This window comes from Stenella coeruleoalba, assembly GCF_951394435.1.
Source record: "Stenella coeruleoalba genome assembly, chromosome: 10".
NCBI lineage: Eukaryota > Metazoa > Chordata > Mammalia > Artiodactyla > Delphinidae > Stenella > Stenella coeruleoalba.
In genome coordinates this window covers 41,548,093-41,574,323 of record NC_137156.1, presented here as the reverse complement: position 1 = coordinate 41,574,323, position 26,231 = coordinate 41,548,093, and the positions used below count along the sequence as shown (strand labels likewise).

General features: G+C 45.9%; 1 protein-coding gene across 1 annotated transcript; it reads right to left on the bottom strand.

Annotated features, from left to right (window-relative positions):
* Positions 1–14: 14 nt before the first annotated feature.
* Positions 15–21,275, bottom strand: UQCC2 (ubiquinol-cytochrome c reductase complex assembly factor 2). The gene is made up of 4 exons (XM_079935432.1): positions 21,129–21,275; positions 3,873–3,947; positions 2,964–3,033; positions 15–194 (listed from the first exon to the last, which is right to left on the bottom strand). Exons 1-4 carry the CDS (start codon positions 21,264–21,266, stop codon positions 67–69), a joined length of 411 nt encoding a protein of 136 aa, XP_079791558.1. The 5' UTR covers positions 21,267–21,275; the 3' UTR covers positions 15–66.
* Positions 21,276–26,231: the final 4,956 nt, after the last annotated feature.

Sequence of the window (26,231 nt, the reverse complement as noted above, 5' to 3'; positions counted from 1 at the left end):
CCCGAACTACAAGGAAAGGGAAATCAGGGCATTTTATTGATAATGGCAACGTCCACGACTTTACGCTTAGGTATGTGGGCGTGTTAAGGCCCGAGCCCAGGCCTTATGCTTCTCCTCGGGATCCCTGGGGGCAAACTTCTCCTGCAGTTTCTTCCACATGCCTTTATTCATCTCCTTAAACTCTTCCAAGGTATCTGCAAAAGGAGAAGACAACGAAAAAAGGCTGAAGTCTAAAATGATTTCACAGGTTGGCCCCACAGGGCTTTCGCCACACAGGCATGTCTCGCTTTTCACAGTATGTTCCTAAGAAAGGGAAGTGTAGCCCCGACTTCTGATCAGCAAATCAGGCAGGGTGACAGACAGATAAATGCAAGTGTGGATGAGCACTTGTGTACCAGAGACCGTCCTTACAGTGGCCTCTGTTCACATCCAATTATCATTCACCATCTAAGCAGGGCCCTCTCCGCTCTGCTCCACGTGAGCAAAGAAAAGGCGCTGTAGCATCAGCTACACAACGCACAGGCCCAGAGGCTTATCTCAAAACTTGGCCTGAGCCACACAGACCTTACTGTCCATTTTACAGATGTGGAAACTTGAGGCAGAGTGAGGTTAAGGAACTTGAGCAGCCTACACGGCTAGGAAGTGGTGGAGCTGGGATTTGACCCCAGACACTTGGGTCCACCCCACGCTGTGGAGTTGAGCAGGCACCCGGGAGGGAGCTGGACCTGGGCCCCCATCCCTGCCCACCATTTCCACACTGGGTCCCCTCAAGCAATCAGTTAACTCTCTGAGCCTCGGGTTCCTCATCTGCAAAGTGGAGATCAAAACACCTGCCTCAAAAGTTGTGAGTCTTAAAGTAAATAATGGAGGTGACGTACCTGGCACCTGGCCCACACTCAAGAAAACGTAGCCATCTTCACAGGCGTGAAGGCAGCGGGAGCTGGTGGGAGCCAGTGGGGCCTCTGTTTAAAAACATACATCCACCCCTCCCCCCTCCCCCCTAAAGGCAGGGTTTCTCAGTGACATTTGGGGCCAGTGACATTTGGAGCCAGATAATTCTTTGTTGTGGGGCTGACCTGGCACTGCAGGAGCATCTTGGCCTCTACCCACTAGATGTCAGTAGCAAACTGCCCTTTCCCCCGCAAACTGTGACAACTAAAGTGGTCTCCAGACATTGCCACAGGTCCCTGGGGGACAAAATAGCTCCCGGGTTGAGAACCACTGGTATAAAGTCTGTCCAGGGCTAAAGTTCTATGATACCTAATTTTACTTGTATTTTAAGTTTAGATTTTCACATTATTTAAATTTCATAGCCTGGATTTTCATCTCTTAATAAAACTTCTGGAGAAAAAGAATAGCTTTTCTGAACAAAAAGGTAACTTACATCATCTATTAACATTTATTGTCAGTGGGCTCTTGACTAAATTAGGACACGCACTGTACCCCGGCCAGCATTCCACCCTGGGACTTTTCCAGAAGTCCAGCTTCCTTCGTGGGGCACAAAACGGATGCCGAGGCCTCCTTCAGAGACTCCTGGGACCCCAAGCCAGGATGGACACACTCGGGACCTAGACTGCGGCCACATTTCTGACTTGCCAGGCCCTCAAATCCTCATGACAAACACTGCAAGGTGTCCTGCCCTGTCAGAGGAAACACTCAGTAAGCTTATTCCACAGAGTCACAACAAAAATAAGAGGCTTGCTGTGAAAGCAAATTATCAGCTAATTTCCTAAGGCTGAACTCCCAGCCACGACAAGCTGCAGCACAGGCCAGTGGTGGGGAGTCGTACATCTCCCCCTCCTTGGCTATGGCCCGTTGCCTCCGAACTCAGACGTCCCGAAGTTAACCAAGAGGCAGAGGCTGAGCCTCTGGAACTTCTTTCCATTCTAATTTCAAGTTCAAACTTTGCTCAAACTCTTCGGGGTCCTCACAATGACACTGTGCATCGATGCTGGTAATTACATGAGCCCAGGGACATGGGGGTACCATTTGTTTATATATATGTGTATGTGGGTGTGTATATACACACACATACACACTTTAAAAAAAATTGCCAATAAAGTGATTCTGCCTGGCCAAAATATCTCTACCCCAGTTTTCCAGAGAGTAAATATAAAAATAGTATCAGTCAACATACAATAGCAGATGACACCACCAGGTTTTAATCTGTTGAGAAGGTTAAGAGTTTTCTGGAAGCCTAAATTCTCAAACCTTAGTTGCTGAAGGCTGCCAGAGGAATAGGAAAGAGAAATTTCTAGAGTACCAGGAGGCAATGTTTCAGGGCCGTGCCCTCCCAGAAAAGGTTAGCCTATTTTTATATGTGGTATCCTTGGCAATAAAAATAGTTAATTTTCCAGAACCTGCCTGTTTCAACCCAGGCTTCCCCTGCCACCACCCGCCACGTCCCCCTTCAGTGACAATGGAGATGGGGAAGTAAGGAGGGGCCGGGCTAGACAGGGTTTTTCCTTTCTTGTTAATCGGTCTATCAAGGACTCCAAACCATACCTAGTTAAACCCATATCTAACCCACAGACCACGTCCCCTGGGTCAGATAACTCTTAGGCGGATATCCCCATACACGTCTATTGAATGGCTTTTTGTTTTAATTAAAACCCTCATGTTTATAAAGCCCCCTTAGGGCCATAAAGATAAAATTATTTTCCTTCCATCCTGATTTCAACTACTTCCATTTGGCAAATACATATTCCCCTGTTCCCTGCTGCCCAGCCTTGAATTTAAAAGCTCTAAAGATGGATTTGCTTTTTTTAAATAATGCCTTTGACCTTCTCCGTGTTCTGTGGCCAAAAAAGCATGAGCCCTGTAGCTTCAGAATTTCCTGTGGGCTATTCCACAAGACTTTCCATCAGGCAAAACTGTCTTATTAGACAATTCCCCTTGGCCGCTCAAACACAAAGACTCATTTGCAAACCAACCAGAAAGGGCAGCAGCTGTGCTTTCCATACCTGTGGACAGGATCAGTTTGTATTCTTCCAGGGACAGACCACTGAAGCTTGTGTCTCTGGGGCGAGGGTACTGGTCACACGGGGCAGAGGGGAAGAGAGAGGGAGGGGAGAGAAGATTAGTTCTGCAGCACAACCCGGGACTAGATGATCCTGGACAGAAGCCACGCTCTAACTGCAGTTCACAGGCCATGGGTGTCTGGAGGCCAGAAGGAGAAGCGCAACGCCACCTGGAGGCCAAACCAGTCCGGTCTGGAGAGGCGGCTCTGGCGTGAACACGCACCTGAACCCTCTGGAACATGCAGGCTGGGCCTCGGGAGCCTGGGTGGGGCCTATGATTCTGCATTTCTAACCAGCCCCCGGGTGGTGCCCATGCTGCTGCTCACAGACCACACTTTGAGCAGTGAGGATTTAGAAGAAATCCCCTCTTCATACAGACTAGGCATTTGGCCATGTAAATCTGTGGTTACTGAGCACATTTCTCAAGCCTGGGGAAAAAACACACTAAACGGAATTTGACAGCAATCATGTCAGGGCCGAGCAGAGGTCCAGCTTTGTCTGACAGGACTTTCCCAGTCACCCCATCTTTATCACCGGAGCGTGGGGAAGACCAGTTCTGTCATAGGGGGTGGGAAAATATGTGTGAGATCCAAGAGTTGTCAGATACACCCGGAAGCATCCACTGGCATATAAAACACATGGCTTTTCTTCAAAATTAAAAACGGCTTTCATTTAGGTGACCTAAAAGCCTCTACCAGGTGCCTTAGTCGGCTTGGTTGAAATTACTGGTTACATTTGCAAGTAGCAAAACCACAATTCTTTACAGAACATCGTATAATCAGATTTCACTCACTCTTATTGGTCATCTCCAGTCGGAGGGCTGGGGACAACACAAAAGACTGGCCCACTCACCTTGTGTTTGTAGTAGTTTGCATGGAGCCGTGCTAAGCTCTCGTACATCTGATCACAGGCCTCAGGCTCTGAAACCTGAAAAACAAAACCTCCAAGAAAGTGAGCAAATGAGCCCTGCCCCCACACGGGTCTGTACCGTATGCCTCCAGGAAGGACAGGAAGCAGGCCTGCAGCTCAGAGCTGGCTTCTCTGACCACAGGTCCCACGGTCAGAAATCACCTTTTTGGAATAATGGCTCCACCTCAGCAGCTCCCCAACCTGCAGGAAAACTCAACTGGCAAACAAACATTTGCTGAACACCTGTGACTTGTGAACCAGCAAGCCACCGCGGTGGGAGGCACTGTGGTAAAAACACAACACTCCAGGAGTGCTAGGGGCAATGTGGGCCACAAGAAGTCAGAGGAGGTCAGCGGATCATGGAAGTGAGACTAAGCTGGTTTCTGAAGGATGCACAGGAGCTGGGGAGAGTGGAGGGGGCCTTCCTGGTGGGGGCGGTTGCATGAGCAGGGCAGAGGAGGCAGGGATGCTATCTATACCTATGCCTCACACCAGACCATCTGGCTGAGGGCCTGAACATGCAGGTAAAAGAGCCTGGGTGGGAGAAAAAGAAAGAGCTTTTTGAATTAAACCTTCAATATGAAATGTATTAAATAAAGATTCTTTTATGAAAGGAAAAAAAATCATCTGAGCTTTCATCTGTGGTAAGTGGGGAGCTGTTGAATTTTACAAGGAAAGAAACATGAAGAAGGTAGTATTTTGGGATGAAACAGGTGAACTGAGGAGAACCAAGAGGGAGAATCCAGTTAGGTCCTGTTAGGAAGCCTTGCAAATAGAAAGGGGAAAAGAAAGCAATACTCCGGATGGCCCTGCTGGAAGTTCCAGGGAACGCGGGCAACATGCAGATGAGAGGTGGGTTTTTCCCTCTCATACCTCTTAGAAAGTTTTCCCTTCCTTCTGCCTTTGCCACTATTTAGCTACAGTTCCTTATATTATTCTGCCAAGAATTCTGAAAGCTCCCCAGGATGAAACTTTCTCTTCAATGTTTTTTCCCAGAATTCAAATGATGGATTTTTCCAACTTAAATCCTTTCTCGAAGAAGGCAGAGCATAAATAAATCAGTAGTTAAGCATTTTAATAGGCAGCTCCACTTCTGCCTCCGTGTGCATGTCAAATAAGGTCCCCACTTTACAGCAAACAAAAAAGACAATCCTGTCATTGAGTTCCACTCAATCCATCCCCAGGTTCAGGCCACCCATCATGAGAACGCCCAGGTAGCCACATCAGAAGAGAAAGGGTGATGGGCTGAGGAGGCAGCCAGTGTTTGTTGACTAATGATCAAAGGCATTATTTGAGTGCACTGGGGCTAAAGGCTGAAAAAGAAGAACGGATATTAACACATGAGTCTGACTCCCTATCGGGCGGTGCTTCCAAGGAAAGTCCAGCTGGAACATAATTCTGCAGCATACACTTTGGGGGAAAGCGTTTTGAATGTTCTGTCTTCAGCAGGGCATGCAAAACTAAGAGCTAACCAGACGATAGACGAACAGAAGGCACAAGATGCAAAAGGAAAAAGAGGGTAACACCAGCCAAACTTTTAAAGAATATTATGTAGATTATCAAAAGATAATTGTGCATTTCATCATTTGCTTGCCCTCTTCATACCTGTACAGATGTGTCTGCTTATAAATTTAAGAGAACCTACAGTGTGCCCAGCCCATGTAAGAGCAGGTGTGCATAGCTGTGGGGAGCTGTGGAGTCCAACTGCCTGCATTTGGATCTCATCCCTTACCAGCTAAGGGGTACTGGGCAAATCACTCCATCTCCCAATGCCCCCAACACTTAAAAAAAAATTTCCCACTTTTCCTTTATCCTTCTCTATATCTATATATACATAATATTTCAGTATGTTTCCTAAGAACGACATTCTCTCATATAACCACAGTTCCATGACCAAATTCAGGACATTTAACATTGATACAACACTTCTATCTGTTCCATTGTCCATATTCCAACTCTGTCAATTGTCTCAGTAAAACTCTTTATAGCAAAAAACAGTCCTTTAGGCCCAGGATCGCCTCCTGCACTACCTGTCACGTTTCTTTCTCCTTGCAGCCAGGACACCTCCTCGGCCTTTGTCTTCCCAGCATTGGCATTTTTGAAACATACTGCCCAACTTAACTTTTCTTTTAAAAGAAAAGATAATAATTGTCCCTATTTCTGAGGGCGATGTGAGGATAAGTAAGGTAATGCCTGGACTGCTCTGAATTCAGGGCCAGGAACACTGATGAATGTGAGGGATTAGTCTTGGTTACTATTAGTAGTAAATAGTTATAGTAAACACAGGCCTTTACTGCACTAACTACAAGGCGAAAGAAGACTTCAGGACGATCCCGGTGACAGCGGAATGAGGGGTGCGTGGAGGGCCCCTGACACCATCAGCGGAGCCAATGAAGCCCTGCCAAGGGTCACGGCGAGGGTGGGCGGAAGTTACCAGTAGGACGTGGGGCTCTCCAGGCACAGGACCAGCTCATGCACACGCCCAGGGGACAGCAATTAGGACACATCAGCGGATCAGTGCTGCTGGTGTGACTGCCGGGTATGGCTGGAGGTGAAGTGATGAAGGGATGGAAAATCACCGAAGCTTCACTCTGTCCCTGACTGGACCTCCGGCCCTGAGCTTGATGGCTCTCAGTGGTCCCCAAGTGTTTCATGATCAGCTTGGTGGGGATCACGCACTGACCCTTGGTCTCTGCTGAGCGAGTGGCTGTCTGCAGCACCTGTCCTCCACCTGATGGCCGTGCAACCCGACCTTCCCCTCCCACCACCACCGACCACCCTCCCAACCCAGCTCTTAATTAAGAAAGGCATTCACAGCACTGCCTCTGCCCAGCGCCTCTCTCCTGGGCTCCCTCACTGCCGGCAGACCACCAACACATTGTGTCCTCACCAGACCCGCGCTCCCACCAGATCCTCACCTTCAGAGATGCTGCCAAAAGGAGTCCCCTCCTGCCTTTCCTCCAAATCTAACGGTGAGAGCTGGCCGGAGGGCTGCTCAGCCACCTCCGTCTGTACCCTCGGTGGGGCGAGCAGGGTGTCTCCTTCCTGCTCAGCTTTTCCCACCTCCGACAGAAAAGTAGGGCAGAGGGGAGGGACACAGAGAGAGAGGATGGGGTCACCGTACAGAGCATTACTCAAAAACCAAAGTGACCCTCTGTGTTCCCTGAACCTCTCAAAAGTCCTTCAGTATTAAAGAGACAGTCTCCCAGATACTTTCCATAAAGCCTGGAGCCTCAAAGAATAATCTGAGAAGCACCTATAAATAACAAATCACCAAAAAAGGACCTTGTCACCCAATTTCTCATCTGAGGTCAGAAGGTGTCTGTACGAGGCTGTAAAAGTAGCTCAGTGGAGGTGATGAGAGTTTGAGGTACGGCAACTTCAGGCCAAGTTATTACTGCCTAAGCAGAGATGGAGCCAAGGCCAGTTCTGGGTTCCTAGTCACACCCAATCCAAGCTCAGCAATTACAAAATTGTCTTATTTACTACTTAAAAGTACATCAATAGAAATACTTGTCTAATTCCGGAAGCCTCACCACATACCTACATCCTACACTCTATTCACAGACTCCAGCGCAAACATCGCTGAATTTTGAAATACGCAGTTTTCCCGATGAAGTGTACTGTGCACTTTTAGAAATATTCTTATATACAAGCTTTAAACTACCTGATTTTGCATTCACACCTAATGAGATTATGGACATTTTAGGACTAATAGCAAAGCTGGGTTTAGAAAAGGCAGCAGTGGGATATTATGAAAAATTCAGCTCTGCTCCCTAAATTTGAATAAAATAGATGTTCAAGTGACAAAGTGTCCTTTTCGGCTCTCTTTTGGCTCCTTTTGCATTTCCCCTGCTCAGTTGTCAGTAAATTTCTCTTTACCATATTAAACTTTTGTACATACAAATCTACATCACTGCCGCAGGCACTGATTTTGATTTTCAAAATTGAATTTTGGGTGGTACAGTGGCCCCTATTCCAGTCACACAAAGGGATGCATAAGCACTTTTGGGAACGTGTTGCAAATTGCTTTGCTAATTAAGGTACAGCTGGATTCAGTCCAGAAGGATCTATGAGGAAAGGTTTTCATGACTTGGTAATGAACTTCTGAAATGAGTTCATTCCATTATGGGAGTCTATTCCCTTGAATTCAACTGAAAATCTATTTCTTGAGCATCTACTATGTAGAGAGCTCTGCTAGGCGGCTGTGAGGGGACATAAAGACCCAGCCTCGGCTCCAGAGAAGTTGGCAATCAAGCTGAGACAAGAAGATACACACACATTGAAAATAAAAAATGACCAGGACAGAGTGTAACTGAGTGCCAAGAGTTACAGGAGATCAGGAGCAGGAGCTAGTTACCAGGCCTGGCTCACATGGCAGGTGTGGTTCCCTTACAGGGCAGGTTTGCGTTTCACTGCAGTGACAGGTCACAGAGTGATGGGGAGTCAGAGTCTCTCACTTTGAGGAGTGTAGACTTCAGAGCTGGGCAGAATGGGGATCAGAGGAGGGACTGGGAGGAAGAGGCATGAAAAGGCAGGGGGACAAGGATGGTCCAGGCAGGCAGGGTCTTAAGCTGCGCCAAGGAGTGCTTCAAGGCCTGGGAAGCCACCAGATTCTTGACAAGTTCTGTGTCTGGGCTTTGGTCCACAGTGCACTAGGTTCTCAAAGGTTAAGAACCTGGGAGCAGAGATCAAGATGGCAGAATAGAAGGACGTGGAGCTCACGTCCTCCCACAAATACATGAACGACACATCTACATGTTGAAAAATTCTCACAGAATACCCACTGAACACTGGCAGAAGATCTCATACAACCAAAGCTGCAAGAAAGATCACCACATAACCAGATAGGATGAAAGAAAAAAAAAAAAAAAGCAGGAATCAGGACGGGACCTGTGCCCCGGGAGGGAGCTTTCAAAGGGGAAAGGTTCCTTTACCCTGGGAACCCCCTTCACTGACTGGGAGGTCCACTGGACAGATAGGGAGCCTCAGAGGAGAGCACAGCAGCCGGCCTGTGGCAGGCAGGACAGAGGGAGACCAGCACAGACAGTCCACGCTACCTTGCTGCACTTCCCAGCCCAAGACACATGCCTGCTGGTGTGCGGAGCGGCTGGGGGCTGGAACTCGGGCTTCAGAGGACTCACTCTGGCTGCGCAGAGACAGCCTGAAGTGCTTGGAGTGTGGTCCGGGGCGAGGCTGGGGGTGCTGTGTGCAGGATGGAGCCCAGGTCTACTGTCAACGTGCGTGTGAAGCGGGCGGGGCGTAACCCCACCACAGCGGCCTCATTCTCTGGGTGCTCACGGCAGGCACGGCTCCGCCATTATGAGCTCTGGGAGCACACAAGCGCCAGTGGGTTGCCAACACGCAGAGGTAGGGCTGAAATCTGAACCGATTCCTGGCGGGTGCGTGACTTCAGCAAATTCACGCCAGCGGCAGCGTCTACAGGACATCTGAGCTGATTACTGGCACTCCCCCAGCTGAGGCAGGTCTAGGGCCAGCAAAAACAAACTTTGTGGGCACGCACACGCAGAAGCACGGCTGATATCTGAGCTGATTACTGGTATTCCCACAGCAGAGGTGGGGCCGAAGGCAGTGTCAACAACAGTGTACTTTTTGAGCACGCACACCAGGTGACAGGAGATGTTACAGAGTGCATGTCCGGGCAGACAACTCCTGGGGAGGAATACACAGCAGCTCCTTTCCCAGTGGGAGCGCTCCTGTCCCACCTACCTCACACCACAGTTTAGGACCGGATCTGGGGGCTTCTACTTCAACAACTGGGGAGCAGACCCTGCCCCTGATAGGGCTGTGACAACCACAGAGCAAAGAGGAGGCCCTGTCCAACATCCAGTGCAGGCTCTGGTCGCCACAACAATCACACCCCCTATCAAGGGGAGAAGGGCCAGCACACCCTGAGGAAAGACATGGCAGGCATCCACACCAAAAACAGCCTTTGCACCAAAAATATTAGACTCACACAGGCTACACAGGGGTGTTTCCACGTAAAAACAGCCCTCCATGACCACAGTAGATAATGTTTCCCCTAAATTCATAGAGTCAGAGTAATATAAGTAAAATGAAAAAGCAGAGGAACCACTCCCAATTATAAGAACAAGAGAAATCCCCTAAAAAAACAAACAATGAAACAGACCTCTCCAGTCTACCAGACGCTGAGTTCAAAAAGAAGGTAACAAAAATGCTGAAGGAGCTAAGAAAAGCCATCGACAGCAATGCAGATCACTGCAACTAAGAACTATAGAGGAGGCAATCAAAATCAGACAACTTAATTGCCGAGATGAAAACTGAGCTAAAGGCAATATATAGAAAACTAAATAATGCAAAATGAATTAGTGATTTGGAAGACAAAATAATGGAAATCACCCAATCAGAACGGCAGACAAAAAGACAAATGAAAAAAAAAAAATGAAAGCAATATAAAAGACCTATGGGACACAAAGCGTGCCAATCTAGGCATAAGGATCCCAGAAGAAGAAAGAGAAAAGGGAATTGAAAATGTATTTAAAGAAATTATGGCTGAAAATTTCCCAAACCTAAAGAAGGAAACAAATATTGAGGTACAGGAAGCACAGAGGGTCCCAAACAAGATGAACCCAAGCAGACCTACACCAAGACATATCATAATTAAAATGGCAAAAGTTAAAAAGAGAGGATTTTAAAGGCAGCAAGAGAAAAACAAAGAGTAAGTTACAAGGGAACCCCCATAAGGCTATCAGCTGATTTCTCTATAGAAACTTTGCAGGCCAGAAGGGAGTAGCAAGATATATTCAAAGTCCTGAAAGGGAGAAACCTGCAACCTATGATACTCTACCCAGCAAGATTATCATTTATAATAGAAGGAGAGATAATGAATTTCTCACACAAGCAAAAACTAAAAGAATACAGCAATACTAGACCTAACCTAAAAAGAATACTGAAAGGTCTTCTCTAAATAGAAAAGAAGAAAGAATCTATAGGAAAGGGAAAATCACAATAGGAAAAGCAAATATATGAAAGGATTGTAGATCACTTAAATAAACCAGAACATACATTAAAAAAAAAAAATCAAAAAAAATTTGTGGAAGCAATTATAACTACAATGAATGGCAAAAGGATAAACATGAAAATGTAAAATAGGACATCAGAATCAAATTGTTCTTACTTGGGAGAGGGGAGTAAGAAAATGTAGATTTTTTGGAATGTGTTTAAGCTTATATGACTACCAGTCTAAAGCAAGCAGATACAGTAATGGGTTAACATACTTGAAAACCAGGGAAACCACAAATCAAAAACATACAACAGATTCACAAAAAACAAAAAGAAGAGAACTCAAGTGTAATACAAATGAAAACCATCAAACCACAAAAGGAAAAACAAAAAGAAAGGAACAAAGAAGAAATACAAAATCAACTGGAAAACCAGATTTAAAATGGCAATAAATACATACCTGTCAATAATTACCTTAAATGTCAATGGACTATATGCTCTGACCAAAAGACATAGAATGGCAGATTGGATAATAAAACAAGAGCCTACAACACGCTGCCTACAAAAGACCCACTTTTGGGCGAAGGACACCCACAGACTGAAAATGAGGGGATGGAAAAAGATATTTCACGCAAACACAAATCACAAGAAGTGGGGGGGTCACAATATCATATCAGACAAAATAGACTTTAAAACAAAGGCCATAGGGACTTCCCTGGTGGCACAGTGGTTAAGAATCCACCTGCCAATGCGGAGGACATGGGTTTGAACCCTGGTCCGGGAAGATCTCACATGCCATGGATCAACTAAGCCCATGAGCCGCAACTACTGAGCCTGCACTCTAGAGCTCAAGAGCCACAACTACTGAGCCTGTGTGCCACAACTACTGAAGCCAGCATGCCCAGAGCCATGCTACGCAACAAGAGAATCCACCGCAATGAGAAGCCTGCACACCACAATGAAGAGTAGTTCCTGCTTGCTGCAACTAGAGAAAGCCCGCGTGCAGCAACGAAGACCCAACGCAGCCAAAAATAAATAAATAAATAAATTTATTTAAAAGAAAAACAAAACCCAAAACAAAGGCCATAAATAAAGAGAGATGCTATATAATGACAAAACAATTGATGCAAGAAGAGGATATTACACTCATTAACATGTATGAACCCAATATATGCTTTAGGAGCCCCTAAATACATAAAACAAATACTAACAGACATAAAGGGAGAAATTGATGGGAATAAAATAAAAGTAGGAGATTTTAACACCCCACTGACATCAACAGACAGATCTTCCAAACAGAAAATCAATAAGGCAACAGAGATCCTAAATGACACAAGAGAACAGTTAGACTTAATTTGGTATTTTCAGGACACTACATCCAAAAAAACCAGAATACACATTCTTTTCAAGTGCACATAGCACATTTTCTAGGGTAGACGACATATTAGGACACAAAACAAGCCTTGATAAATTTAAGAGGACAGAAATTATTTCAAGCATCTTTTCTGACCATAATGGCATGAAACTAGAAGTCAACCACAGAAAGAGAAATGAGAAAAAAAACCGATTACACAGAGACTAAACAAGTTATTAAAAAACCAATTGGTCAATGACGAATTCAAAGAGGAAATTAAAAAATACCTTGAGACAAATGACAATGAAAATATAACCATATAAAATCTATGGGATGCAGCAAAAAGCATTTCTTAGAGGGAAGTTCATAGCAATACAGACCTTCCTCAAAAAAACAAGAAAAATCTCAAATAAACAACCCAACCTACCACTTAAAAGAATTAGAAAAAGAAGAACAAACAAAACCTAAAGTCAGCAGAAGGAAGGAAATAATAAAGATTAGAGAGGAAATAAATAAGATAGAGATTTTAAAAAAAAAGAAAAAAAATCAATAAAACCAAGAGCTGGTTCTTTGAAAGAAAAAAATCAACAAACCTCTGGCTAGGCTCACCAAGAAGAAAAAAGAGGGGACCCAAATAAACTAAGTAAGAAATGAAAGAGGAGAAATAACAACTGATACCACAGAAATACAAGAAGCCATAAGAGAATACTATGAACAATTATATGCCAACAAACTGGACAACCCAGAAGAAATGGACAAGTTTCTAGAAACATACATCCCACCAAAATTGAATCAAGAAGAAATAGATAATCTGGGGGTTTTCTGGCCACGCTGCATGGCTCACGGGATCTTAGATCCCTGACCAGGGATCGAACCCAGGCCATGGCAGTGAAAGTGCCAAGTCCTAACCACTGGACCGCCAGGGAATTGCCAAGAAGAAATAGATAATTTGAACAGACTGATCACTAGAAGTGAATCTGTAATAAAAAAAAAACTCCCTGCAAACAAAAGTCCAGGACCAGATGGCTTCACTAGGGAATTCTACCAAACATACAAAGAACTTAAACTGATCCTTCTCAAACTCTTCTTCAAAAGACTGAAGAGAAGGGAACACTCCTAAAGTCATGTTATGAAGCCACCATCACCCTGATACCAAAACCAGACAAAGACACCACCAAAAAAGAAAATCACAGGCCAATATCTTTGATTGATATAGATGTAAAAATTCTCAATAAAATACTAGCAAACCAAATCCAACAACATATAAAAAGGATCATACACCATGATCAGGTTAGATTCATCCCAAGTTAACAAGGATGGCTCAACATATGCAAATCAATCAGTATGACACACCACATAAACAAAGGAAAAGACAAAAACCACATGATCGTCTCAACAGATGCAGAAAAAGCATTTGATAAAATTCAACATCCATTCATGATTAAAAACTCTCACCAAAGTGGGTACAGAGGAAACATATCTCAACATAATCAATGCTCTTTTTGACAAAACCACAGCCAGCGTAATACTCAACAGTGAAAAACTGAAAGCCTTCCCACTAAAATCTGGCATGAAACAAGGATGCCTACTCTTACCACTTCTATTCAGCATAATATTGGAAGTCCTAGTCACAGCAATCAGACAAGAAAAAGAAATAAAAGGTATCCAAATTAGAAGGGAAGAGGTAAAAATTGTCATTATATGCAGATGACATGATACTCTATACAGAAAACCCTAAACACTCAACACAAAAACTTTTAAAGCAGATAAATGAATTCAGCAAGGTAGCAGGATACAATATTAACATAAAGAAATCAGTTGCATTTCTCTATATCAGAAAGAGAAAGTTAAAAAAATCCCTATTAAAATCACATCAAAATATATATATATAAAATAAAACCACCCAGGAATAAACCTGACCAAGGAGGTAAAAGACTTATATGCTGAGAACTATAAAACACTGATATAGGAAACTGAAGATGATTCAAAGAAATGGAAAGATATCCCATGCTCTTGCATTGGAAGAATTAAAACTGTTAAATTGGCCATATTATCCAAAGCAATCTACAGATTTAATGTGATCCCTATCAAATTAACCATGACATTTTTCACAGAACTAGAATAAATAATCCTAAAATTTATATGGAACCACAAAAGACCCAGACTTCCAAAGCAATGCTGGGGAAAAGGAACAAAGCTGGAGGCATAACCCTCCCTGACTTCAGACAATACTACAAAGCTACAGTAAACAAAATAGCATGGTACTGGCACAAAAACAGACATACAGATCAATGAAACAGAATAGAGAGCCCAGAAATAAGTCCACACACCTACAGTCAATTACTCTTCGACAAAGGTGGAAGAATATACAATGGAGAAAAGACATTCTCTTCAGCAAGTGGTGTTGGGAAAGCTGGAGAGCCTCATGTAAATCAATGAAGTTAGAACACTCCCCACAACATACATAAAAATAAACTCAAAATGGCTTAAAGACTTAAATATAAGACATGACACTATAAACTCCTAGAAGAGAGAACACAGGCAAAACATTCTGACATAAATCATACAAATGTTTTCTTAGGTCAGTCTCCCAAGGCAAAAGAAATGAAAGAAAAAATAAACAAATGGGACCTAATCAAACTTAAAAGCTTTTGCACAGCAAAGGAAACCATAAACAAAACAAAAAGACAACCTATGGACTGGGAGAAAATATTTGCAAACATTGCAACTGACAAGGGCTTAATTTCCAAAATATACAAACAGCTCATACACCTCAACAACAAAACCAACAACCCAATCGAAAAATGGGCAGAAGACCTAAATAGACATTTCTCCAAAGAAGAAATACAGATGGCCAATAGGCACATGAAAAGATGCTCAACATCACTAATTATTAGAGAAATGCAAATCGAAACTACAACGAGGTGTCACCTCACACCAGTCAGAATGGCCATCATCAAAAAGTCTACAAATAGGGCTTCCCTGGTGGCGCAGTGGTTGAGAGTCCGCCTGCCGATGCAGGGGACACGGATTCGTGCCCCGGTCCAGGAAGATCCCACATGCCACGGAGGGGCTGGGCCCGTGAGCCATGGCCACTGAGTCTGCGTGTCCGGAGCCTGTGCTCCGCAACCGGAGAGGCCACAGCAGTGAGAGGCCCGCGTACCGCAAAAAAAAAAAAAAAAAAAAAAAAAAAAAGTCTACAAATAACAAATGCTGGAGAGTGTGTGGAGAAAAGGGAACCTTCCTACTCTTCTGGTGGGAATGTAAATTGGTACAGCCACTATGGAGAACAGTAGGAAGGTTCCTTAAAATACTAAAAATAGAACTGCCGTATGATCAAGCAATCTCACTCCAGGGCATATATCTGGAAAAGACTAGAACTCTAATTAGAAAAGATACATGCACCCCAATGTTCATAGCAGCACTATTTACAATAGCCAAGACATGGAAGCAACCTAAATGCCTGTCGACAGATGAATGGATAAAGAAGATGTGGTACATAGATACAATGGGATGTTACTCAGCCATAAAAAAAGAATGAAGTAATGCCATTTGCAGCAACATGGATAGACTTGGAGATTATCATACTAAGTGAAATAAATCAGAGAAAGACAAATATCATATAACTTATTTGTGGAATCTAAAAAATGATACAAATGAACTTATTTACAAAACAGAAACAGACTCACCTACATAGAAAACAATCTTATGGTTACCAAAGGGGAGGCAGGGGAGGGATAAATTAGGAATTTGGGATTAACAGATACACACTAATATATATAAAATAAACAACAAGGACCTACTGTATAGCACAGGGAACTATATTCATTATTTTATAATAACTTATAATGGAAAAGAATCTGAAAAAGAACATATATATAGTATATACATATATAGTTTATATATAGTATAAAGGGGGTAACAGGTAACATCTTACAGAAAAATCTGAATGAACTTTTTGGCCAACCCAATATAACTGAATCGCTTTGTTGTACACCTGAAACTAACACAACACTATAAATCAAATATACTTAAAAAAAAAAAAAGAACCATTTACATTATGACCAATTTGGGAGGCAATGAGAAGAAGCCCTCATTGGGGCTGGGGCACACGCTGGAGTGTGGTGAGGCAGCGGGACACAGGCTGGATTAGACAACAGTGAAGGCCTCACAAAGCTGCATTACTCCAGAAGGCAACAGGCAGACCCAAAGATCTCTAAGTGGTAACCCACTGAAAGTGGTGGATAATCTAGCCCTCCAGGAGGAGCACCTACATCTCTAAACATGCCTAGAAAACTGCCATGCCTTGGTCTAAACACTACCTTAACTCCCTCCAGCTCCATCCGGAACTGGGGGAGAAAAAGAGATGGAGATGCCTGCATTCCCTCTCTGACATGATTCTCCTCACAATGGCTGTTTTGCAGTGGGCTCAATATTACAACTAAAAATCACATAATCTGGGCTTCCCTGGTGGCGCAGTGGTTAAGAGTCCGCCTGCAAACGCAGGGGACACGGGTTCGTGCCCCGGTCCGGGAAGATCCGACATGCCGTAGTGTGCCTGGGTCCGTGAGCCATGGCCGCTGGGCCTGCGTGTCCGGAGCCTGTGCTCCACAACAGGAGAGGCCACAACAGTGACAGGACCACTTACCGAAAAAAAAAAAAATCACATAAGTTCTCAGGCCCTTCCTCAATAACTGGACTTCAGAGGACCCACACACGGGGGTGGGTAACGCTGGATGGCATCACCACTGCCAACACACACAGGTCTACACCCCGCCACACTGAGCCACAGACCAGGCCCCGACTGGATGACTGAGAAAACAGAAAACCTTTGAATTCCCCTCTGAGGAGTTGGACGTATCACGTACATTACTGCCAATCCAAGACAAAGTTCAACTCCTTTCAAACGGGGCCGATATTATTTCAACCTGGGTATTTAATACAAGAACTCCCTGGTGGGCGAGCCCCTTCCTGGGTGGCTCCTCAGAGCTGTGCCCTGTGCTGGATAAGTGGGTGCTGCCACGGACCTTTTAGGAAGCTGCCTGTGCATCTAATGAACTCATTAGAAGAGTTTGCACCTTCCCCTGTACTTAAGTCAACAATTACTGTTGTTTTGCCACCTTCCTCCGTGTTGTGATTCTTTTATTAAGCTCTTGGGGCTGCAGGGAACATGCGTTCTCTTAGGGAAACTGAACTGAAAGGGGGCAAAATCCATAAACATTAGCTTTAAAAAACTGCACAATAGGATAGAGGGTGTAAGAGGTGTTTAGTGTGTTTCTGCTTCCCACCTCCTTCTTGGTGGGTTTAGGTGGACTGTGAGACTCCCCAAAGGGCAATCTGTGGTGGAATAAATGGAGGCAGTTATTTTTGTACCCTGGTTTCAAGTCTGAATGATTAATTTGCTTTCTAGTGGTTCTGGCTTTTCTGTGCTGGTGTCCCACCTGAGGACCATCTTTCTCCCCATCCACACTGGGTAGGTAGGGGCTGGGCCAAAGAAAAGCAGGTGGGTAAACAGAAGGATGTTTAATTCTTTGCCAAAACTGTCCATGGTCCAAAGAGGTCTTGAGCAGGAAGTGAGGGGAAGGGAGGGCTTGAAGTTCACGGAACAAGAGGCCTTTCTAACAAGAAGAAATAACTTGGGAGGAATGGGAGCTGAGGATAGTTCAGGCACAAAGAAGACAACGCTCACTTGTCTTGCCATTTAACTCCTGGGGAACCCCGAATAAGTTGTTTTTCTTTTCAGATTTTGTTTCTTCACCTGTAAAATGGGAACAGCGATGGTGACCTCAACTCAGCTGCACTAAGGAATAGACTAAATGAGACCATGCATGCAAGTGTGTCATGCACGCGTTCAGCGTTATTGTTCAGATGCAGGAAGCCACAAGGCTGAGAGCAGGACTGCCTGCTCCTCTCCTCTACAGGAACAAACACGCAGCGGAGGAGAGCTGCCTCCCCCTCTAGTCCTGTCTTTCTGGCACATGGCATAACCGAGGGGGAGCTCCGCATCGATCAGTTGACTGGGTCGAGTGCCTGCCCCTGGCTGCCAGCTTTCTCAAGTTCTTTATAAATGATCCGGGGGTGTCAGTGGGAGTGACTCACAGCACTGTTCTCAATTCCAGCAAGGGACTGCTCCTTCTAAAAATTACCACCAAGATTTACTAAGCCCAGGTGCATTCTTGGACGACATCAGGATGAGGTACCACAACAGTGGTCCTGAGTCATGTGCCTGCTGCCATCATGAGGCACTGGTTCACTCTACCAGGGATGCACTCATGAGCTGCTCTGGAACCATCAACCGAGCCATGACTTGCATCTGCAGCCATGACTCAAATTCGTGTGGGCCTTCTACTCATCAGAACTATCTGCCTAGGTGACGACAAAAGATGACAACTGCAAAAGAGAAAGCTCTACCCTCCTTTTCTGGCTCCTCTTACACTAACAGTCAAGCAGGTGAATGTCATACTCTCACCTCCCCAGGGATCTAGCCTCTGTCAGCTTCTCTGCTGGCTGGTTTCACCATTCGAATTTCATTAAAGCAAGTCACGTGTCTGTCCAACTGTAGGCTCCTTGGTGATAAGGACCAGGTTATGTCCCTCTTCTGTAGTTCCTGCAGTTCCCTGCACAGAGTAAGCTCACAAATTAATTCTCACCACTCAGGGCACAGACATATTCCCTTCTCACTCTTCACTACTTCTCTCCATCTAGTTCTGCTACATCTGCAACTATATTCAAATGATTTTTGTCTCATAAGCCATAACCAATCATTTATTTACCCATTCATTCAGACATTTACCGAGTGTCTTTTATGTGCCAGGAACTATGCTAGACACTGTGGGGAGAAAGATAAAAATAGCACCGTCTCTATTCTCAGGAAGCTCACACTGAAAATGTGAAGGGAGCATAGCCCTAGAAAGTCTATGGGCTATGGGATTTGCAGAGTTGGGACTATGACTCTTGCCTTCAAGATCTTTATACTACGGGCCAGTGAAGACCACTGTAAGAACTGTGAAGGCCCTCAGTGTTGTGTGGCACCCCAAACCCCCCAACAAAGCCCTGAGCCAGACACTCCGTCCATGCCCACCACCCAGTCAGCACTTGGTTTCAATGATGCCACTGGGCATGTTGTCCTTGCTCCATTAGGTGGGCTGCTTTGGGTCTGGGTTGGGCTAAGTTGCCAAAAAGCCATGTTCCTGCTTTGACAGGTTGTGGCCAAATTTCGCAAAAGTCATTTCTTCAGGCTGTGTGTGTATGTGTCACATCTCATGTGTCTGACCTCTTGCCTGAGCCCCAGGCTCAAATATCCCACTGTCTACTTTGACATTTCCACTTGGAAGTAAATCCACTTTGCATCTCAAGTTTAACATGTCTTAACACCAAACTAAAGCTGTTCTTCCCACACCCCACCTGTTCCTCATCTCGTCTTCCCCATCTCAGTAAACTGCACCACCTTGCACCGAGTTGCTCAGGCCAAAACAATCTAGGTGTTATCCTTGGTTCCTCTTTCCCTTTATCCTATATCCAATACGTCAGCAAGTCCTGTTGATGCAACCTTCACATTGCAACCCCAAAGTGGCCACTTCCATCTCCTGTGTTGCCATCTTCATCCAAGCCACCACCATTTCCTGCCTGGGCTACCAGAGTGACTGTTTCTATTCTTGCCTCCCTATAATCCATTCACTGGTACAGCCAGAGTGATCTTTAAAAAAAACAGTAAACTAGGTCACATCAGCCCCCTGACTAAACCTCCGCAGAGGCTTCTCACTGGTCTTATGATAAAATCCAACCCCTAACCAGAGCCTGCCTATAAAACCCTACCGTGCCTGACTCCTGTCCTCCTCTGACTCAACTCTTAGAAAACGGCATTTCACTCACTACCCTTCAGCCACTTGGGCTTTCTTTCTGCTTCCTGCCTCAGGACCATTGCACTGCCTGAAAGAACACCAAGTGTTCATTGTTGGCTCATCGTCTTCCCTTAGGTCTCATCTATGTGTCACCTCCTCAGTAAGCCTTTATCTATCATAACTAATATTACCCTTTTACCATGCTCCTCTATTTCGTATCCATCATAGTACTTCTCTGCACTGCCCTATGTGTGTCTACTTGCTTATTGTGTCCTGAACTAGGACGTAAACTTAAATTTCATGTGGGCAGGACCTCATCTAATTAACTACTGTCTCCCCAGCAACCGGAACAGTTCCTGGCACATGGTGGGTGTTCCGTAAGTTTGTGCTGTACGAATGAACAAATCCCAGAAGTGCAGCACCAACCTGGAGGACAGCAAGAACACAGGTCTACTACTCACACACATGGGCACGGGGTGAGGACTCAAACCTGCCGCACGGGCTTACAAGGGCCCAGGAAGCACACCAAGGCTTAGCGGGGACCCTGCATAGGTCCTTGGGCATCAGCTCAATCACTGCACAACACTTCGAGGTAATGGCATCGTGTCAGGGGAGCAATAAACCTATGACTGTCACCACCTAGGACTGGTGTTGTGGGACTCAACCCTGGCTGCACCCTGAATCATCGAGAGCTTTTAAAAACACTGAGGGCAAGGCCTCACCCCCAGAGTTTCTGATTCAATAAGGTCGTATGGTCCCAGGTATCTAGAGTTTTAAAAAGCTCCTCAGGAACCTCCAACGTGCAGCCAGGTGAAAGTACTGAGTAGAGGATAGGATCACCGCTCTCCGCAGTTTCCCCGGGCGTGAAGAGGGTCCCCGGGTACGCGCGGCAGGGAGGAAAGGCGCGCGCAAGCGCGGGGCCCCGCCGCCAGCCCGCTCGTGGGCCCCGCCCTGCCTCCTCCTTTCCTCCCCTCGCCCCAACCGCCTCCCCGCCGCAGGCCGACCCCACAGTCTGGTCACCTGGGTGTTCTCTCCCTCCCGAAAGGCCTGCGCTACCCGCTGCCGCAGATAAGCGCCCAAGTCCCGGCCTCTTTTGGTCTCGTCCACTGGCCATTCCTCACAGAGTCTAAGAAAACGCCTGTAGCGGCTAGCCGCCATTTTGGGCCCTGCTTGTCTCCACCCCTGAGGGAGGAGTCGGCGGGGACAGGTGGAGCTTGCGCACTAAGCATCGCCGGCTTCCCGAAGAGGTGGGGTGGGAGGGAGGAGTGAGCATGCGCCACTTGGCCGGCGCCTTGCCGCTTTCCGGGAGGGGCCGCTGCTCCCCTGTCTCTGCAGGGCCGGCTGATTCAGTCTTCGTCCTCCTGGAACCAGCCCGGTTCCCAGGGGCAAGTCAGTCGTGGAGTACACCAGGGATAGCTTGCTTCTCTTTTTCAGTGACTGCACAAGCTCCAGACTAAAAAACCCTCCTCTGAGACCTCTGCTAATTGCCTAAGCGACTATATTTGCATGTAAATACAAGTGGTTATTCGATGAAGATGTGTTTGAACTTAATCACGTAGCATGCACACGTGGTTCGCAGCCCCCCTCCCCTTTCTCACAGTCCCTGTACCTGTCGCTACCATTTGGTGATCTGCCACAATTCCTTCTTTAGTGCTACTCAGCTCTGTCCCTCTTTCCCCAGCTTCTATCAGTATCCTTTTGAGCGCCTCCTCCCCAAGCCAGCTACTTTTCCCTGCTTGAGCAACGTCATCTGGGTTGATTCAGCCTGGAAAAACTTGTCTTACCAAGCCTTCTCTTCTACATCTCCAGCTGCGTATCATGTGGGATGCTCTGATTTTTCTTTTCAAAAGATATCCCCACCTTCCAGATTTTCCTTAAGAAAGTCTCAGCCCCCTTTTGCATCTTTACTGCCTGAATTTAGCCAGGACCATCCTGTGCACACACTTGGCTTCCCGCAAACCTCTTCCTTCTCACCTTGCCTAATTCATAAGTCCAGGAGACTCCTGCCCTGAGTCAGGAAGTGAATACATAACCAAAACACAAAGTTAAAAGTGACAAGGGCTTTCATTGAAGTGTTAGGAAATACTAGGAGTTTGGAGAAAGAACTAGTACTTCTAGATGTTCAGGAGATAAGGAGGTGGAAGATCAGGGATTGCTTCCGAAGGAGATAGCATTTGGGCTGGGCCTTGAGGATGGTTAGAATTTGGATAAGTGGGAATGGAGGGACATTCCTTCCATAGCAAGAGCCAGGCCTGGGGCAGAATGGGAGAGCGGAAGAGGGAGGAGGAAAAATCAGTGGGTGGTTTTAACAGAGAACAGCTCTGAACTGTCTGAAGTCCTTAAGGGTAAAGACCTATGAATCAGAACCTTTGGGGACCCAGGGTGTGTGATGCCCACTTGAGGTGAGTTCAGGGGGAGTGGAAAACAAGGCGCTCAAGGGCACCCCCAACGCATTCCCAGCCCAATAGTACCTACCTGCTCCACTCTCACCACAGCTGTATTTGTAATGGGGAAGAACAAACCTGAGTCCATGTTGGATCTGTTTCTTTTACTTTAACCTTTGTATCTATTGCTTTTGCTACAAGAGTGTTGCCTATAGCCTGAGATATACAGGATAGCCCATTCTCAAGGCTCTGAGCTTTAAAGGTATAACACTTTCCATTCATACAGAGATAAAAAGTTGCAGAACAGAGAATACCATTTGTCTTGTTGGAGGTTTACAAGGGCATTATTACTACTGGACCTATGTGGACTGCTGCAATAACAAAGGATTCCGGCACCAAGAAGTTTGCAGCAACCAACCACACCCATTTTAGTATAAAAGAAGCCTGAATTCTAACTCTGGGAAGGTGGTTCTTTGGGACACTACTTCATGATCTTCTCAGTCTGCGGGCTTTCTGAATAAAGTCACTGTTCCATGCCCCAACAACTCGTCTCTCGATTTATTGGCCTGTCGTGCAGTGAGCTTGGACTGGGTAACATATTTATAACCACATAGTTTTGATAGCTGTCCCGAGGCCCAAAGAGGAGGGTTATATCTATTTACTATCAGTATCAAGCCCCAGGCACCTAGGGCTGTGCTGGGTGCCCCAAGGCCTTGTCGGTCTGCCTGAGGCCCCATCACAGCTGTGGCTTTGAAGAGCACCTGGCTGGCCAACAGGTGTCTTGGGAGGCAGGGACAGAGGTCCCTCTGTCTTCAGCAAGAGAAAGAGTAACATGGCTTTCACCTAACTTGAGGCACAAGCGGAAGCACAAGGAGAGGTTGAGAAGAACAAGTGGAGCAGGGGAAACCCGAACCAGTGCCTCTGTCTAAGGCTCTCCTTTCCCCAGCACAGCATCTTCTGGATCAGCCTGTGGTCGCCCTGGTTCAGTGCCCACCTCTCTTCCCCCCACTGCAGGCTTGTCTGACTTGATGGTTCAGTAGTGAGGCTGTGGAGGCTGATAGACGTGGGTTGGAATGTGGACTCACTCATTCATTCATTCATCCAGAACTATCTATACAATTTGTGGGGGCCCAATGAAAAATGAAAATGTGAAGCTCCTTATTAAAAGATTATGAAAAAGTTCAAGACAGTAACAGCAGAGCATTAACCCGGGGGCGAGGGGCGGGGGGTTGCCTTCAGGTCACACACCCACGAAGCCAGCCCTGAGCTCCTTCCCTGTGGTGGACAAAACAGGTGAGGGCCCTGATCGCACGGGTTTTACATTTAAGTGGGAGGAAACAGACGACAATCAAGCAAACATACCATAACAATAACAATAATCATCGTAATGCTTTATACGTATTCAGTCCTTCAGTAAATGAACAAGATAATTTCATATGTGATAAGTGCCAGGGAGGGGTCAGGGCAGGGTGCTACATCCACAGTGATGGGGGTGGGGGTGGGGTCTGGGTGGCCTGGAGGCGCTTGTGTTTGAGAGAGACCTGAGTCACACGAGGGGCGAAAGCAACTTCCAGGTAGAGCGGCAGCAAAGGCAAAGGCGTTTGGAGCAGCCAAACTTCGGTGGGCTATTTAATCACTCTGAGCCTCAGCTCGTCATCTTAAAATGGGAATTATAATGATAAATTGACACGTACTGAGTGTTTGCTCTGTGCCTGGCACTGTTCTAAAGGCCTTCCTATTGACTCATTTGGTCCTCACAATGGATCTCAGAGAAAAGTACCACTTTTATCCCCATTTTACAGAGTTGGAAACTGAGGCACAGAAAGGACAAGGACTTGCCGAGGTCACCGGGTGGGTAAGTGGCAGAGCCTGGACCTGGACCCCAGCTGACTGACTCCAGAGCCCGTGCACTTACCCCTCCATCAGATGCCTCTTCAGGCCTCCGTGCAGCATTATCGTTGTGAACTGCACTCATGGTGTGTTTCTGTATTTTCCCAGGGGGCACTGGGGGCATCTCTGGCCTTGTTTTACCTTGTCACCCCCGCCCCCCCATGCCTGCGGGTGATTGGAGCCTGAGTCTGGGCTCACTGGCTTGTCAGTCACCGGGTGCCATTCTGGGCACATTAATAGGCGTCGCCTGGAATGTGGCTTGGCAGTGCCAGCCCCTCCGGAAGTCGATGACCATGTTAACACCCACCTGCTGACTGTCGCTCATTCCACACTGAATGCAGCCTCCCCTGGCTCCTTGAAAAACTCCAGCGGGGCTGTACCTCCCGATCCATTTAGGATGGGTATCTGGGCTTTTTGGAGCCCTACTAGCTCTTTATAGAAACCAGGCACCATCAGGGGGAGGAGAGTGGAGGGAGGGAGCGCTGCTTCAGTTTTTCAAATTATAATGATCCCAGTCATTGAAACACCGAATCGCACATTTAAATCGCTTGAAAGTAAAAATATCATTTTGTAATGCTGCTGTTAATAATGTAAACATTAAAACCGAATTAAATATTTAGCTGTATTGTGGGGCACGATTGCCTGATTTTTCTTCTTTCAGCTTCTTCAACTGGAGGAAATGATTGGCTGCAGTACCCAGATATGTTACCATTAAAAGTGGGTCCGGACTTGCACTGGAGGACCTAGTCATTTAATGCCCCTGGAAGGGTCATGCTGGCAGCAGACTGCTGCCTTTTTCTGGAGGTGAGCTTTTTTTCAAGATACGTATGTGTTGGAGGTGTGCTGGGAGACGCTGGGGTCTTAAATTTCAGCCTAATACATCCAGACCCCTCAGCTCTGTTGAGATATCTTGTCATCTGCCCCAGGGACCTGCCTCCCCACCTTCACTCTGCTCTCTACTCAATGCCACTTCAGAGAGGCTTTCCCTGGTCCCCATTCAAAGTAGCAGCCCTCTCAGTTTTGGTCCCCTTTTCCCTCCAAGCACTAGTCACTATCTGACAACAGGCCCTGGCAACCAGTCATCTCTCACCAAAGGAATCTGAAGAGAAAGGACGTTAGAATAAACCGAGGTCTCCCAGCCTACTTGTGCCCACCCTCTCTCATTTTTTTTTTTCACATCTTTATTGGAGTATAATTGCTTTACAATGGTGTGTTAGTTTCTGCTTTATAACAAAGTGAATCAGTTATACATATACATATATCCCCCCATCTCCTCCCTCTTGTGTCTCCCTCCCACCCTCCCTATCCCACCCCTCTAGGTGGTCACAAAGCACTGAGCTGATCTCCCTGTGCTATGCAGCTGCTTCCCACTAGCTATCTATTTTATGTTTGGTAGTGTATATATGTCCATGCCACTCTCTCACTTTGTCACAGCTTACCCTTCCCCCTCCCCATATCCTCAAGTCCATTCTCTAGTAGGTCTGTGTCTTTATTCCCATCTTACCCCTAGGTTCTTCATGACCTTTTTTTTTTTCTTAGATTCCATATATGTAAGGCCAGAAACTATCAAACTCTTAGAGGAAAACATAGGCAGAACACTCTATGACATAAATCACAGCAAGATCCTTTTTGACCCACCTCCTAGAGAAATGGAAATAAAAACAAAAATAAACAAATTGGACCTAATGAAACTTCAAAGCTTTTGCACAGCAAAGGAAACCATAAACAAGACCAAAAGACAACCCTCAGAATGGGAGAAAATATTTGCAAATGAAGCAACTGACAAAGGATTAATCTCCAAAATTTACAAGCAGCTCATGCAGCTCAATATCAAAAAAACAAACAACCC

What these genes read in the sequence shown, in the direction of transcription:
- UQCC2 (XM_079935432.1), bottom strand. Translation starts at nt 21,266, where the DNA reads ATGGCGGCTAGCCGCTACAGGCGTTTTCTTAGACTCTGTGAGGAATGG. An exon ending in GGGAGGGAGAGAACACCCAG is followed by an intron (nt 3,948 to 21,128) that starts GTGACCAGACTG and finishes TTTGTTTTTCAG; the next exon opens with GTTTCAGAGCCTGAGGCCTG. An exon ending in CAAACTACTACAAACACAAG is followed by an intron (nt 3,034 to 3,872) that starts GTGAGTGGGCCA and finishes CCGTGTGACCAG; the next exon opens with TACCCTCGCCCCAGAGACAC.